At 37.3% G+C, this 15,977-nt stretch overlaps 3 protein-coding genes across 7 annotated transcripts in view; 2 read left to right on the top strand and 1 right to left on the bottom strand.

Annotated features, from left to right (window-relative positions):
- LOC132136591 (cytospin-B-like) overlaps positions 1–6,434 on the top strand; it is a 137,104-nt gene extending 130,670 nt beyond the window's left edge. For all 5 annotated transcript variants that reach the window (XM_059547251.1, XM_059547255.1, XM_059547253.1 and 2 more), the window contains exon 15: positions 5,416–6,434. In XM_059547251.1, the coding sequence (XP_059403234.1) occupies positions 5,416–5,505 (90 nt within the window). In that variant the 3' untranslated portion in view covers positions 5,506–6,434. The remainder of the gene's footprint in view (positions 1–5,415) is intronic.
- LOC132136647 (zinc finger SWIM domain-containing protein 7) overlaps positions 1–15,977 on the bottom strand; it is a 68,076-nt gene that overhangs the window by 18,922 nt on the left and 33,177 nt on the right. The window lies entirely within an intron of this gene.
- On the top strand, positions 7,521–15,512 carry LOC132136689 (adenosine receptor A2b-like). The gene is made up of 3 exons (XM_059547270.1): positions 7,521–7,852; positions 8,053–8,521; positions 14,654–15,512. The coding sequence occupies exons 2-3, from the start codon at positions 8,202–8,204 to the stop codon at positions 15,375–15,377; spliced, it is 1,044 nt and encodes a 347-aa protein (XP_059403253.1). The 5' UTR covers positions 7,521–7,852; positions 8,053–8,201; the 3' UTR covers positions 15,378–15,512.

Here is a 15,977-nt window from a genome sequence, read left to right as displayed (position 1 = left end):
TGTGTACGGTATACTGTCCATGTCCAGAAAGGTAAGAAAAACATCATCAAAGTAGTCCATGTGACATCAGAGGGTCAGTTAGAATTTTTTGAAGCATCGAAAATACATTTTGGTCCAAAAATAGCAAAAACTACGACTTTACGGATCTTTTTGAACCAGTTCACCAAATTGAACTGAATAGTTTTAAACGGTTCGCATGTCCAATACGCATTAATCAACAAATGACTTAAGCTGTTAACTTTTTTAATTTGGCTGACACTCCCTCTGAGTTCAAACAAACCAATATCCCGGAGTAATTCATTTACTCAAACAGTACACTGAATGAACTGCTGTGAAGAGAGAACTGAAGATGAACACCGAGCCGAGCCAGATAACGAAAGAATGATTGACTCGTTCACGATTCAAGAACCGTTTCTGTCAGACGCGTCCGATTTGAGAACCGAGGAGCTGATGATACTGCGCATGTGTGATTCAGCGTGAAACAGACTGACACACAGGGCATCTGAACTGAATAGTTTTTTTTGGTGACTGATTCTGAACTGATTCTGTGCTAGTGTTATGGTAAGTTTTTTGCTATTTTTGCAACAAAATGTATTTTCGATGCTTCAAAAAATTCTAACTGACCCTCTGATGTCACATGGAGTACTTTGATGATGTTTTTCTTACCTTTCTGGACATGGACAGTATACCGTACAGTCGTGGCCAAAATTTTTGAGAATTACATAAATATTGGAAATTGGAAAAGTTGCTGCTTAAGTTTTTATAATAGCAATTTGCATATACTCCAGAATGTTATGAAGAGTGATCAGATAAATTGCATAGTCCTTCTTTGCCATGAAAATGAACTAAATCCCAAAAAAACCTTTCCACTGCATTTCATTGCTGTCATTAAAGGACCTGCTGAGATCATTTCAGTAATCGTCTTGTTAACTCAGGTGAGAATGTTGACGAGCACAAGGCTGGAGATCATTATGTCAGGCTGATTGGGTTAGAATGGCAGACTTGACATCTTAAAAGGAGGGTGATGCTTGAAATCATTGTTCTTCCATTGTTAACCATGGTGACCTGCAAAGAAACATGTGCAGCCATCATTGCGTTGCATAAAAATGGCTACAAAGGCAAGGATATTGTTGCTACTAAGATTGCACCTAAATCAACAATTTATAGGATCATCAAGAACTTCAAGGAAAGAGGTTCAATTCTTGTAAAGAAGGCTTCAGGGCATCCAATAAAGTCCAGCAAGCACCAGGATCGTCTCCTAAAGAGGATTCAGCTGCGGGATCGGAGTGCCACCAGTGCAGAGCTTGCTCAGGAATGGCAGCAGGCAGGTGTGAGTGCATCTGCACGCACAGTGAGGCCAAGACTTTTGGAAGATGGCCTGGTGTCAAGAAGGGCAGCAAAGAAAACACTTCTCTCCAAAAAAAACATCAGGGACAGATTGATCTTCTGCAGAAAGTATAGTGAATGGACTGCTGAGGACTGGGGCAAAGTCATATTCTCCGATGAAGCCCCTTTCCGATTGTTTGGGGCATCTAGAAAAAGGCTTGTCCAGAGAAGAAAAGGTGAGCGCTACCATCAGTCCTGTGTCATGCCAACAGTAAAGCATCCTGACACCATTCATGTGTGGGGTTGCTTCTCATCCAAGGTGAGTGGGCTCACTCACAATTCTGCCCAAAAACAAAGCCACAAATAAAGAATGGTACCAAAACACCCTCCAACAGCAACTTCTTCCAACAATCCAACAACGGTTTGGTGAAGAACAATGCATTTTCCAGCACGATGGAGCACCGTGCCATAAGGCAAAAGTGATAACTAAGTGGCTCGGGGACCAGAATGTTGAAATTTTGGGTCCATGGCCTGGAAACTCCCCAGATCTTAATCCCATTGAGAACTTGTGGTCAATCCTCAAGAGGTGGGTGGACAAACAAAAACCCACTAATTCTGACAAACTCCAAGAAGTGATTATGAAAGAATGGGTTGCTATCAGTCAGGATTTGGCCCAGAAGTTGATTGAGAGCATGCCCAGTCGAATTGCAGAGGTCCTTATAAATAAGGGCCAACACTGCAAATACTGACTCTTTACATAAATGTCATGTAATTGTCGATAAAAGCCTTTGAAACGTATGAAGTGCTTGTAATTATATTTCAGTACATCACAGAAACAACTGAAACAAAGATCTAAAAGCAGTTTAGCAGCAAACCTTTTGAAAACTAATATTTATGTAATTCTCAAAACCTTTGGCCACGACTGTACACACAGCTTCAATGGAGGGACTGAGAGCTCTCGGACTAAATCTAAAAAAAACCTTAAAACTGTGTTCCGAAGATGAACGGAGGTCTCAGGGGTTTGGAGCGACATGAGGGTGAGTTATTAATGACATAATTTTGATTTTTGGGTGAACTAACCCTTTAACCTTGCTTTCTGGATCAAATGCCTTTGCTTAATTTTTGAAGTTTTTGCAGTTAACTGCTCATGAGAATTCAGGTGTGTGTTAACAATGCTAAAGATGTTAGCAATAATTCTAGAGAAGCAATTGTTGCTGCCCATCAATCTGAATAGTTTTAAAAGGTTATTTCCAAACAATCTGAAGTCCATAATTCTACATTGAAGAAGTTTATTCACAAGTGGAAAATATTCAAGGCAGTTGCCAATCTTCCTAGGAATGGACATCCCAGCAAATTCACCCCAATGTAGGACCTTGCAATGCTCATAGAAATTGCAAAAAACCCAAGAGCTACATCTCAGACTCTACAGGCCTTGGTTAACATGTTAAAGTTTATACAATTAAAAAAAGACTGACCAAATATGTCTTGTTTGAAAGGGTGGAAAGCCTCTTCTCTCTAAAAAGCGAGAAGGTTTGAGAAGTTGCATCTGAACAAAACACAAGACTTCTGGAACACTGTCCTCTGGACAGACCAAAATGGAGATGTTTGGCCATTATGCACGTCATATCAGCATGAACACCTCATACCAACTGTCAACCATGGTGGTGGAAGGGTCATGACCATTGAGTCGACCATGAACTCTTCCTCTATGCCAAAGTATTCTGGAGTCAGATGTGGGGCCATCTGTCCTATAGCTAAAGCTAGACTGAGACTGGGTCATGCAACAGGACAATATTTCCAAGCACACCAGCAAATCTACAACAGAATGGCTGAAGAAGAAAATAATCACATGGCGTCTCCATTTTGGCTTTAGTTTTGTTAAATAAATAATAGCAATTAATAAATAATAACTTATTTACATAATTTTAAGACTTGCTAAGGAATAGTTGGATTTATTTTATTATGTCCTGATACACAAAACTATAGAATTTAAAGAGGGTTTACTTTCTCTTTCACATGACTTTATACATTGTTGCTAATTTTTTGACTGCTTTGTGCAGAAGTAGGAATGATACCTGAAGGTATCTGAAAGTGAGCATTTTTACAATTATAATAAAACGGCCTGTTACAGATTAAATACAAGAGATTTATTTAGAGACCTTAGAATTTGTTATCAAATATCACACAGTAAGCTTTACATGGTTAAGCTGGAGTGTAGTGAGAAAGAGGCGTTTGGAAAAACAGGAGAATGTGTCCAAATGCCTCACCACCCTCTGGGCTTTTAAAATGACCTGTAAATGTTTAATGATTCTCTAGGTTCCTACACACCCATAGATACTCTGACAGGGAAATGCCACAGTCAGGAGCTCACTTCACCCAACATACTGTAGACATAAGGAGGGAACTGTGATGTAAATATAAAGACAGTCAACATTACCAAGCAGTTGTTTTTATAGAGACGGTACACACACAAGGTTCTTTTGGGTGAACTATTCCTTTAGTTCTGTGGTACTTGTTTGGCAAGCCTTTAAAATAACAACCTCTAATAATTTTTACACTCCACATATATACTATGTGAATGTCTCTGGTGGATAGTGTGAGAATTTGAGAACTCCAGCTGAGATCTTTATTAACTTCCTTACCAAAATATGTGTGTGTGGATGTGATGCAGCTGGGTCTTAGACGTAATTATTGTGACCTCTTACTGGTTATGATGCTAAAGTGATGGTCTTTGCACTGTTGTCTTAAACAGTCATCCCCAAATCTCCCCCCAACAACATCAACAAATGACTGGAAAATCAAACATCCAGTTGATTTGCTTTCTTAGAGGAGGATTGAATATAGTTTATGAATGACACAACCTCTGGCGGTTCATGAATAAAACTTGTCTACCCTTGTCCTTTTGGGGTTTTAATTATGTAACGCAATATATAATGTGTAAAGTGTGATCTTGTTCATTTAGTGCAATCAACTGCATATACAGTATCATCTATACATTATTTATGAGGAAGTTTCTTCAAAATATAAGGACTTTAAGAAAATAAAACTTACTATTCACACTCTGTTTAGTGCATGTAACAGTGTACAATAGTATGTGTATATACATGCATCCCAGGAGAACTCTATTTTTGTCTGTTATTTGTTTTTTGTCATTTTGAACAGTTTCACCAGTGTCATTTCTACTACATCTCAAATTATGTTTTGTTTATATCATTTTGTGATGAAAATGCCATTTCAAACATAATAAATAAATAGATGAGGGTGTTTCTTCACTGGAACAGATTTGGAGAAATTCAGCATTACATCACTTTCTCACCAAAGGATCATCTGCAGTGAATGGGTGCCGTCAGAATGAGAGTCCAGACAGCTGATAAAAACATCACAATAATCCTCAAGTAATCCACACGACTCCAGTCAATCAATTAACATCTTGTGAAGTGAAAAGCTGCATGTTCTCAAGAAACAAATACACCATTAAAGCATCTTAACTTTAAGTGTAAAAGTCCATCCCCTGTTGTCCTCAGATGAGATCTCTTTTTCATTGGAGAAGACAATATTATGGATAGAAGCAAAGATTTAATTTTAAAAACACGATTATGATGGATTTGTTAATTACAAACATGCAGGGGTTTTTTTCACTTCACTGGAGTTATGTGTTTTACTTGTGGATTATTGTGATGTTTGGACTCTTATTCTGACGGCACCCATCCACTGCATCCATTGGATCCATTAGTGAGCAAATAAGGCAATTCTGAATTTCTCCAAAAATCTGTTCCAAAGAAGAGATAAACTCATCTAAGTCTTGGATAGCTTGATTGTGGCCAGAATGGTTTGTTGTGATGGAAATGACACAACTGTAAGAAAAACTGTTATAAAACATTTTCAAACAGTACATATGAATACTTAATTTTTAGATCATCATATTTAATTAAATTATAATATTTTCAAGATGGATTTTTATAGTAGAATGCAAGTCTAAGGCAAGAGTTAAAAAAAACAATGTTTAAGCTCTTATAGTTAAAGAAATGTGCATGAAAATGTGCAAAAGTATTTCCTGCATCTAAACTTCTACATCTGCTCTCTCTTTAGGACATTGATGAATTGATGCACACAGACCGACCGGACTGGCAAAGTGTCATGCAATATGTATCTCAGATATATAAGTACTTTGAGACTTAATTTTTCACTGGAAGAAGGGAAGAGGAAGATGAAGATGAGGGCACAGATGCACTTTTATTTTCCTGGTCCAGTTCTCCCTTCACAGAGTTTCTAAATATACAAACACACACAGTTCTGTAAGTGTTCACACAGTCAGGTTCTCGCTCTCAATACAACCAGCATATCATAATCAGTTTAATACACATACACACATACACAAACCTTCAAGTCTCAAACAACGTCTCTTTTCCTTACAATTTGTGTCATATAGACCGAACTCAGTTTTTGAAGTTGCTTACAGAGTGCAGGTTTGCAATCTTGCACTGAAACTGAAATTGTTTTTTAGTATGCTAAATTTTTGCTAAGAGTACAAGTGTAGCTGCTAATCTTTATAGAGAGTATTATTACCCAAATCTATATATTGATATACTTATATATTGATATACTTACAAAGTATTTTTTTTTAAATGTTTGGTTTTCCCACAAATAATTTTAAAGACGTAATAATTTGTAATACGTGTTGGTAAAACGTCAAACCTGAAGTATGAAAATAAATTGAATCTGTTCTGTTGAAAAGTTGTAGTTTGTCACTCAGAGAGACAACCAACGAAACCTTAAAAATGTCCCAATTATTTAACACTTCAGTGCATTTACGTATTCCATATCACGTAAAAACACTAAGATTATTTCTATATTACTCTAGTTATTTATTTCCTGAAAAATGCCAGAAAGTCAATGTCTGATTGAATATTATGAGACCATTTCAAACAACCATTATTGATTCTTTAACACTTTTTGTGCCTGCTTAAATTAGATGGAATGTGTTTAAATGAAATGTATTAAGCAATGTTTAAAAAAGTATCAATATTGGAAAAATACTCTCACAAGAATGTGTTTAGGCTGGTCAGCAGTGTAATGTGTGCCAAATTTGAACAAAAACTGTTAATTCAAACGCATGGACAATTGATAAATTCTCTCTCAACAGAAGTAAAATCAGTACATACAAAAAGCAGACAGCATCTGTGTTTTCAAATGTTTTCTTACTGGAAATGCTATTTATTGATTCTTTTCTCTTAAATATTTAGATCACAAAGGACTCTGTGTGTTTTTTCTATTTGAAACTTCAGTTTTGCTTCATGCTTGGTGATGATAATGGTAATAAAGGTTTTTGCCGTTATATATATATATATATATATATATATATATATATATATATATATATAGTTTGTTTGAATTAAAATGTTACCTTTATTAGAGCAGAACAAAGAATCTCAGAGACAAATGTCCTACAATATATTAATTCACAAAATGCATATATATATTTTCAGATTATCTCTCCTGCCAATGTGATTGAAGCAGAAGTGAACTGTGCACAGTTGAGTCCACATCGTAAATCTTTGCCAATTACACAATATTGTCCCTTACTCACTACTCTGACATACCAAGATCTCTTCAGAAATACTACATGCTCAATTTTCAGAAAATCTGACTCTTGTTCAAAACATCTATAGGCTAAGCACGCAGATAAGTTCAATCAATGTAAAATGTCAATAAGGACAAAAATAGAACCTATCTTAAAGGGCAGATAAACAGACTAGTAAACATGGCAAGCGTTTCTCACTTTTTCCAGTAAGAGTTTGCACTAAACCAAGTTAACATCTGCAGTTTATTTTGCCCAAACGCACTGAAGCAACTCCATTTACACCTTTTCCCCCCTCAGGTAATTCATTTTTCTATCAAACCACATTATTAACGTTTCATTATAGTAAAAATTCATATTGAAGTCACTGATAGAATATAATCCAAAGTGCGTGAACTATGATAACCATAAAATGTAGACACTGAACTCTGATTGGTCTTTTGTATATTTGCATAATTGTAATCGTTCTTTATTTGTAATAATTGATAAAAACGAGTTCAGAATGCTAAAGACCACAGAAGCTACCTATCTGTTTCATTCTATTAAATATCATATCTATATCTCGCTCTCCATTTGTTTAACTATCTATATTTGTGTAGCTTCAGCTTCTGATTTCACATTAACGCTATTTTTTATCTGCTGTCCAATTGTTATCGTTTCTTTAAGGAAAGGCGAATCTAGTTTAACTAGATTTTTCTTTCTCTATCGTAGCTGTCAGGGGACAGTCTTAAATGCGTGTGGTAACTGCTCATTTCAAATCATCTGAGCCGGGTCGCGCGCGGCTGGGCGTGGCTCGAGCGGTGATGGACAGGCTGTTTCTCAGGCTGTTTTCCGCGAGCTGCTTGAAAAGCCATGTGTTGCGCTCGAGGTGCGTCAGACTACTGCACTGCCGCTTCTGCAACATGTACCACAAGACGTCAAACAAGAAAAAACACCTCTGAAATGAGGGTAAGTAACGCCACCTCATCCAAAATCACAAATTATTGTGACTTTCGTGAATAAGTTTCCACTCGTCAGTGGGAACTTCTAGATATCTGTGGGGAAGGAAACACTGTATTTATCTGCCTCTATCTGCTTCTGAATAATTCTTTTCAGAGTGAGTACAAATAACGCTGTTATTTTATTATTATTATTATTTAAACCAACAGATGGCCGTTTTGGCAAATCACAAACTTTGGAGATCCGTGGATTATTGCAAATCGGTTCTTTTACAACTGGACAAGCAGCACAGAGTGACAGACAGACTCATGACATCTTAACTACTGTCTGGAGGTGTTTCTCAGTGAAGTGTGCGGCAATGGATTCGCTGTACATCGCTATTGAGCTGGTGATCGCCGTGCTGTCCATCTCCGGTAATGTGCTGGTGTGCTGGGCTGTGGCCATCAACTCCACTCTCAAGAACGCCACCAATTACTTTCTGGTGTCACTAGCCGTGGCAGATATTCTGGTTGGCTGTCTTGCCATCCCTTTTGCCATCACTATAAGCGTTGGTCTGCGCTCAGACTTCTATGGATGCCTTTTCCTGGCGTGTTTCGTTCTGGTACTGACTCAAAGTTCAATATTTAGTCTTCTGGCGGTTGCCATCGACAGATATCTGGCTGTAAAAATCCCCCTGAGGTGAGTTCTTTCCCGTTTATTAGCATTTCCTGTCCATTATCACTGAGCGATTCGTTACTAACTATTATTTATGAGTCTTGGTTCTTAAATAAAGCATTTCCTCTATGTATAGAGTTTTACAGCAGCCTTGAAACAAGCTTTGACATTTACACGCGCGTGCACAACATTCCGCGCGTGACACATCAACCTGTTCTTCGCTGTCTTCTGCATTCTCTTTCCTGAATAAATGATCAGGTAGTGCACTTTCTGATTAATATGATATCATTTGTTCATCTCATCTTTATGAACACACAACAAAACGACCAGCATCTTTCCTGAAAGGTTGCTATGTTGTGTGTAACCACATTTGAGAGAGAGCGCGAGCAGCAGTTTCTCCGATCAATATGATGCTCGTGCCTCTGTTGAAATTCGTTCTAAGTTCATCTAGTTTATCGAAGTTGAAACACAAAGACCTTTTCAGGACAGCACGGCCATGCCACACGCGGTCACAAGCTTTACTCGGCTTCCTGAAATGGATATCGGCCTAATTTTCTTAATCCGTGTTAATACGTGAATCTCAAGAGGGCAGTTAAAAAAAGAAGGTAGTTGTCAAAAAGCCCTGATAAGAGCAGTGACAAAAATCTTAAGGATTAAAGTAGAAATATATAGCCTACTAATATATATATATAGCCTATATATATATATATATATATATATATATATATATATATATATATATATATATATATATATATATATATATATATATATAGGCTCTTTTCTTTGCTTTATTTTAATGCCTGACTAACCTCGTAGCCTAAAAGAAAAAAAAGAAATGACAAAGCAGCATTAGGTTCATTTTAACTATATGAACGGCCTAATCTTAAAAAATCTGAATGTTAAACTACTTAAAATTTAAATGTTGTCAATCCTTCACAAGTTCACATTTCAAAGAGACATCTTTTTACACTGCTCAGTGTAACTTGTGCCATCATTCTAATGGAAACCACTGGAAAGAATAAAGAAAGGAGAAACAAAAGGACTTATATATTGACTGACTGATACACAACAAAGCGTGCATGATTAATTTCATGCATTCTCTTTCTGCTTCATGTCAAGTAATTACTGAAGCAAACTTAAGCGACTAAAAATTTAGGACTTTTTGTTTCACTTCCACAGCAAACACTGTGTTAAAGGGGTCATATCATGTGATTTCAAGTCTTCCTTTCTCTTTGGAGTGTTACAAGCTGTTTGTGAATAGATAAGATCCCTAACGTTGCAAAGACTAAAGTCTCAAATCCAAAGAGATATTTGTTATAAAAGTTAAGACTCGTCCACGTCCTCCTAAAACGCCTCGTTTAAACACGCGCCCACATGTCTACATCACTGTGTGAGAAGATTAGCATAACGCCACCCTAATGTTCACGCAAAGGAACGCTTAACTTTATTCTTGCTGCCACCGCTCTGTTGTGAAGAGGCTGTGTGTTTCATTGCAAAAGCAAAAAATACTTTGTTTGGCCTTCCAAAAGAAGACAGGACTAGAAATCAGTGATTAAGTTGCACTTAGAACACAGTTCCAGAACAGTTTAACCATAATATTCAGATGTGTACAGTGAATTTTATGGAGGACTTTTTTCTGGGAGAGTAGACTACAATGCCAGCTGTTCTGACGTTTACGTATTTGAAAGATTTGCCACTGATGATTCAAACGTTAGTTTTGAGCAGTGTAGATAAACGCTTGTTGTTTGTCATTTCTCCGATCACAAATGCAGACGTGGTTTTTTTTTATGCAGCGCGATGCAAATACAATGCGTAAAAAGACAGTATAAGTCATTATAAACCATAATTATGTCCCCACTGGATGCAACAAATGCCTCGTTTGTAATGGGTTTTAATGTTTTTGTCTCGGCGCTCCGAGAAACAGCATTACACGCTTGAGGTATTCGGCCAATCACAACGGACTGGATAGCTGGCCAATCAGAGCATACCTCGCTTTTCAGAATGATGAGCTTTCTAAAAATATTGTACATTATGTGGAAAAAAAATGTGTTTTTTGAAACTTAAAGCACATAAACATTTCATTATACCAGATACACAAAATAAAGTTCTTTTTATCAACATCACATGACCCCTTTAAGTCCCGTGGGAATGCAGTTTTTCCTCATCTGGCAGTGTTTTTAATGATAGTGTTGAATAAGAAAATGCTTCCAGTAGGTGACTTTAATGATAAAACTGTTCAGTATACTCCGAAACATCTCAGATCTGGGGTGGTCATGTTACTCTCCCTGTTTCATGGCCAAGATGAATGCATGTTTCTAGTTACACTGTAGTTACTGGAAATACAGGGTTTTGGCACAGCTGTCAGTAGATTCAAGAGGAACCAAGTTTCCTCACTGTGCTGCCAGACAGTATTCCCCATTCAGTTTTCATTTACTAGACTAGACAACCTCATCTCTCTCTCTCTCTCATGCACACATCCTGCGCTCATCTGTCTGTTTCTCTTCTCGTGTAAAAACAAGAAATCTGAGTACTGGCTGTGTTTAGCTACATGTCCACTGACTGAAGGGTCTAAATAGGGTTCAAGTTTCCTAAAACGGTAGGCTGCTATTATATACATGTAAGTGTGGGCTTGAATAAGAAGGTCTTTCCACTGTTGAGCAAAAGAGGCCTAGAGCATCTTTTTCCTCTGAGTCACTGGTTGTACTGTTAAGTAATATAAAGAGGGGATTAAATTTTATTTACTCTCCGTCGTGTCTTTCCATACCTGTATGACTTACTTTCTTCTATAAGTCACAAAAGTAAAAAATTCCAACATTCTTCAAAATCTTTTCTGGTTTAATGCAGAAAAAAAGAAAAAAGAAAGTCATACAGGTTTAAAATGACATGAACAGAGCTTTAATGTTCGGATGAACTATTCATGTAATGTTTTTTTTTTTTATTGAGAACAAAGTGGATTGATGAACTATTGATTTTTTAAATTGTGTGTGTGTGTGTGTGGGGGGGGGGGGGGGGGGGGTTAATACTACTAATCAAATTTCTTCGACATTCCAAAGAAAGTGGAATTCTTTAATTAATGACTTTCTTCTGTGTAACAAAATAAGATAATTTGTATAATTGTAACTTTTATAGAAAATTTTAGCATTTATAATAAAAGTCAGTGGGGAGTTATAGTATTTATTTTCTTCAGCTCTTTAATTTAAAAAAATATATATTTTTGTTTTAATAAATGATTATAACCCATGTCCCAGAAGAAAGTCATACATGTTTAGAACAACAACAGTTTTATAAGTTTAATGAATTTACACTGTCATAATATCTAATAAGCCATACTTTAGCTTATATTCCAACATATCTGGAATGCTGTTTTTTATATACTTTTTTTGCAACCTGATATTTTTGTTGTAAACTATTGTTTTGATGCACCTGTTCACATGTGCTAAGAGCAAAGCAGTTGAGACCTCCCTTTAGACCCATTGTGTCAACTGTTTTTCCTTAAACTGGAGCCTGCCGGTAGAACTCTGTGGTCTAAAGCGCTAGCGAGGCAGCTGAAGAACGGAAGGGTTAGGGAAGGGACTTGTGTGTGGAATAGTATGAAGAGCTGAGAGAGAGAGAGAAAGAGAGAGAGGGAGATGGGGATGCCAGCAGGTTGTTGTCATGCCACAACTAATCCACTCCTCCCTTCATTCATGTGCCCTGAGAGTAGAGGAGAGCTGGCACTGAGAGAGAGGAAAAACATGTTAAAGCTGAAAGAAGTGTCCAACAAAAGGAGACTGTGCTCTTGGAGCTAAATCCAATGACATCATGTGTCCTTGCATCTGGAGAAAAAGAAAATAGAGAGTGATTATAATCAATAATGTGCTACAAAAGTGCCAAGGATGGAGAAAAATTATCTGAACAACTAGAATTTAAAGTAATGGCCTAGCACTAGTAGTAAGTGCACATGCTCTACGTTGAGCCATGATGCTGTCAATTCCTGCACTCTTTCCCAGAAATAAACAAATCATAAAAAAATCGATTTTTACATTTTCTAGATTTTATTTCTTATATAATGCTAGAGTGTAGTGCAGCTGCTAAGGGAGTTTTAAACCAGTTGCTTAGAAAAGCTGCACTTTTCTTGAGTATTAACTTATAAACAACATAGAAAAATATAGCACAAATGCTGGAGGACAAGTTATGCACCAGAGTTTAATTATTAAGAGTTAGAGATTTGTTCAAATCAAAAACTTAAGCCAGTGTTATTTTAGTAGAATTTATACAGGATTATAGATTTTATTAATATTATGAATGTGCTTTTATTTTTTCAGTTTTTATTTTAAATTTTAATACTTCTTGTACTTGACTTAGTTGTCAAATAAAAATTTCTAATTTATTCATCAAATATTTCTGTTTTATTTGATTTCAATTATAGAAAATGATTTTTGCTTTAGTTAACCACACTGCACTAAGTGTATGGAACAGTAACAGTGATGCTTGCGTAAGATAATGTGGTTCATTGCCTGTGTTTGCGAACCAACATGATGTTATTTTCTCAGCGCCCCCACCCCCCTCCATCTGTCACTGGGTCGGCAGCACCACTGATGGCTGTGGCAGCCCAGGTCTTTCTGAGAAAGGTTGTGGTTGGTGTGATGAATAATGCACCTCACGTATTACTCACTTCAGTCCATCAGTAGAAGCAGAATCAGAGCTGTCTGAAGATGCCTGATGAAGAGCCTCCAAGTGAAAGCTTGAGCCATCAGTCACTTCAGTGTTTATGTGAAGCTCTCTTCCCCGTCTCTATTATATGTACAAATACAGTGACCCAAAGTAGTAGTTGAACACAAATGTTCATGAGATTTATAACAGAATAATATATATATAATTTTTTATTTGTTCATTCGGAGGCCAAAAGTTTTAACTTAAACTTTTGCTATTTAATGAAATTCATAAACAGTGGGATCCAAAGTTCTAGGAGAAAAACTGAAATGTATGATTCAAAATGAAATTTAAACCTGGAAATTAGAGTTTTAGAATATTGATCAATTTAAAACAAAAATTGATGCTAGTTTGTTTCTGCAATGGGATAAAAATAAAATAAAAATAAGGGAATTGCCACTTTATCTCTCAAAACTGAGACATAAACTGCTTCCATAGAATTCCATAGAAACGTCTTAATTTGAAGAAAAAATAGTCTGCAATATTTCTAGCTCACTAATAATAATAATAAAGTATATTTGTGACATTGATCATGTGGCTCTTTGTACAGACTAATGCAAGTAAATGCAAAATACAATAATTTTTGCTAGTGTTTTTAGACACTTGGACCCCAGCATATAGTGAACCTAACCATCACAAGACAATTTTTTTGCGAAGTTAAAATTTACGAAGTTAATCATCTTTGTTCTTCATCCACTTATCTGTACAGGTATAAGGAGCTTGTCACAGGGAAAAGGGCAAGAGAGATCATTGCCATTTTATGGATCTTATCCTTCATCATTGGACTCATTCCATTTGTGTGCTTTAGGTCAAGCCTTAGTGCAGGAATGAAAGTGAAGTGCGGCCGGTGGGCCTCTGAAAGTGCTGAACGATGACCTGAACCACGTATGAGAAACCTATATGGAATGGAAAAAAATAATGGGGGGCAGCTTTAGTTTAATCTATAAGGATGTTTAAGAACAGCCCAAAGGAACAATCTGACTTCATCAGGCACATCAGCTGAATATGCCACTATGGAATAGAGAACACAAAGAAACCGACTGAATTGCTTGAATGTATTCGTTCCTTTTGTTGCTTTTTTACAGTTGAGATGACTGGTTTAGACGGCTCAGGAACACAAGGTAAAAGCAAATTTAAGAACCCATAATAGAAAAAAAAAATCATAAAACGATTTCCTGCACAGCCAATTATGAAAAATTACCCCACTTTTCAGTTTTCTCATCACTTCGAAGGCACTACTGGTCCATTGACAGCTCCGTTAACCCAACAAGTTCATATGTGAAACCAAAATGACTCCTACAGATACACTGGGTACAATGCAAAATACAATAATTTTTGCTAGTGTTTTTAGACACTTGGACCCCAGCATATAGTGAACCTAACCATCACAAGACAATTTTTTTGCGAAGTTAAAATTTACGAAGTTAATCATCTTTGTTCTTCATCCACTTATCTGTACAGGTATAAGGAGCTTGTCACAGGGAAAAGGGCAAGAGAGATCATTGCCATTTTATGGATCTTATCCTTCATCATTGGACTCATTCCATTTGTGTGCTGGAACCGTAAAGACTTGGCCTGTTCCAGAAACAAAACCAACAAAACCAGCAATAGCAGTGATGCTGCTCAGATGGAAACAGGCTTCTCGCAAAGCTGCCGCCTTGAGTGCTTATTCGAGAACGTGGTGGACATGAGCTACATGGTGTACTTCAACTTCTTCGGTTGCGTGCTGCCGCCTCTGCTCATCATGCTGGGCATTTACATCAAGATCTTCACAGTGGCACGTAAACAGCTACGTCAGATCGAGCTCAAATGCAGCGTGAGCAACGGTGAGAATCACCACCACGGCCTGCTGCAGCGGGAGATCCGAGCCGCCAAATCCCTCTCCATCATCGTGGGCCTGTTCGCTCTCTGCTGGCTGCCCGTGCACATCTTGAACTGCCTCACTCTGTTCTACAGCAAGCTGCAAAAGCCCAGCTTTATCATGAACATCGCCATCATCCTCTCGCACACCAACTCCGCTGTCAATCCCATCATCTACGCCTACCGCATCCAGGAGTTCAGAGTCACTTTTAGGAAGATTCTGAACCGCCATTTCTTTTGTCAACGGGACGAGTTGTATCGCAGCTCCAATAGAAGCAGCAGTCACACAGACCAGATTACAATGACCATCGACCCTCTACTTTAGAGGTCATAGTCAAAATATATGAGAGAAATGTTTACAGACCAAAGAACTGCAAACAGCATGATCTTGTATTAAGATGATGTCTAGCAGGGCTCACTATTCATGAAGCCAATGTGGACTGGACACGATGGAACATCTTGAGGATTTAATATTGAACTGTGAAGAAAAAAACTATTATATAAATATTGCATTTCAGACTGCATTTCAAGCACTAAGAGACTTTCGAAGCAGCTTTAGGTCAAGCCTTAGTGCAGGAATGAAAGTGAAGTGCGGCCGGTGGGCCTCTGAAAGTGCTGAACGATGACCTGAACCACGTATGAGAAACCTATATGGAATGGAAAAAAATAATGGGGGGCAGCTTTAGTTTAATCTATAAGGATGTTTAAGAACAGCCCAAAGGAACAATCTGACTTCATCAGGCACATCAGCTGAATATGCCACTATGGAATAGAGAACACAAAGAAACCGACTGAATTGCTTGAATGTATTCGTTCCTTTTGTTGCTTTTTTACAGTTGAGATGACTGGTTTAGACGGCTCAGGAACACAAGGTAAAAGCAAATTTAAGAACCCATAATAGAAAAAAAAAATCATAAAACGATTT

The sequence above is a fragment of the Carassius carassius genome, chromosome 4, assembly GCF_963082965.1.
Source record: "Carassius carassius chromosome 4, fCarCar2.1, whole genome shotgun sequence".
In the NCBI taxonomy this organism is placed as follows: Eukaryota; Metazoa; Chordata; class Actinopteri; order Cypriniformes; family Cyprinidae; genus Carassius; species Carassius carassius.
This window is presented reverse-complemented; position numbering and strand designations above follow the sequence as displayed.

What these genes read in the sequence shown, in the direction of transcription:
- LOC132136689 (XM_059547270.1), top strand. Translation starts at nt 8,202, where the DNA reads ATGGATTCGCTGTACATCGCTATTGAGCTGGTGATCGCCGTGCTGTCC. An exon ending in GCTGTAAAAATCCCCCTGAG is followed by an intron (nt 8,522 to 14,653) that starts GTGAGTTCTTTC and finishes TTATCTGTACAG; the next exon opens with GTATAAGGAGCTTGTCACAG.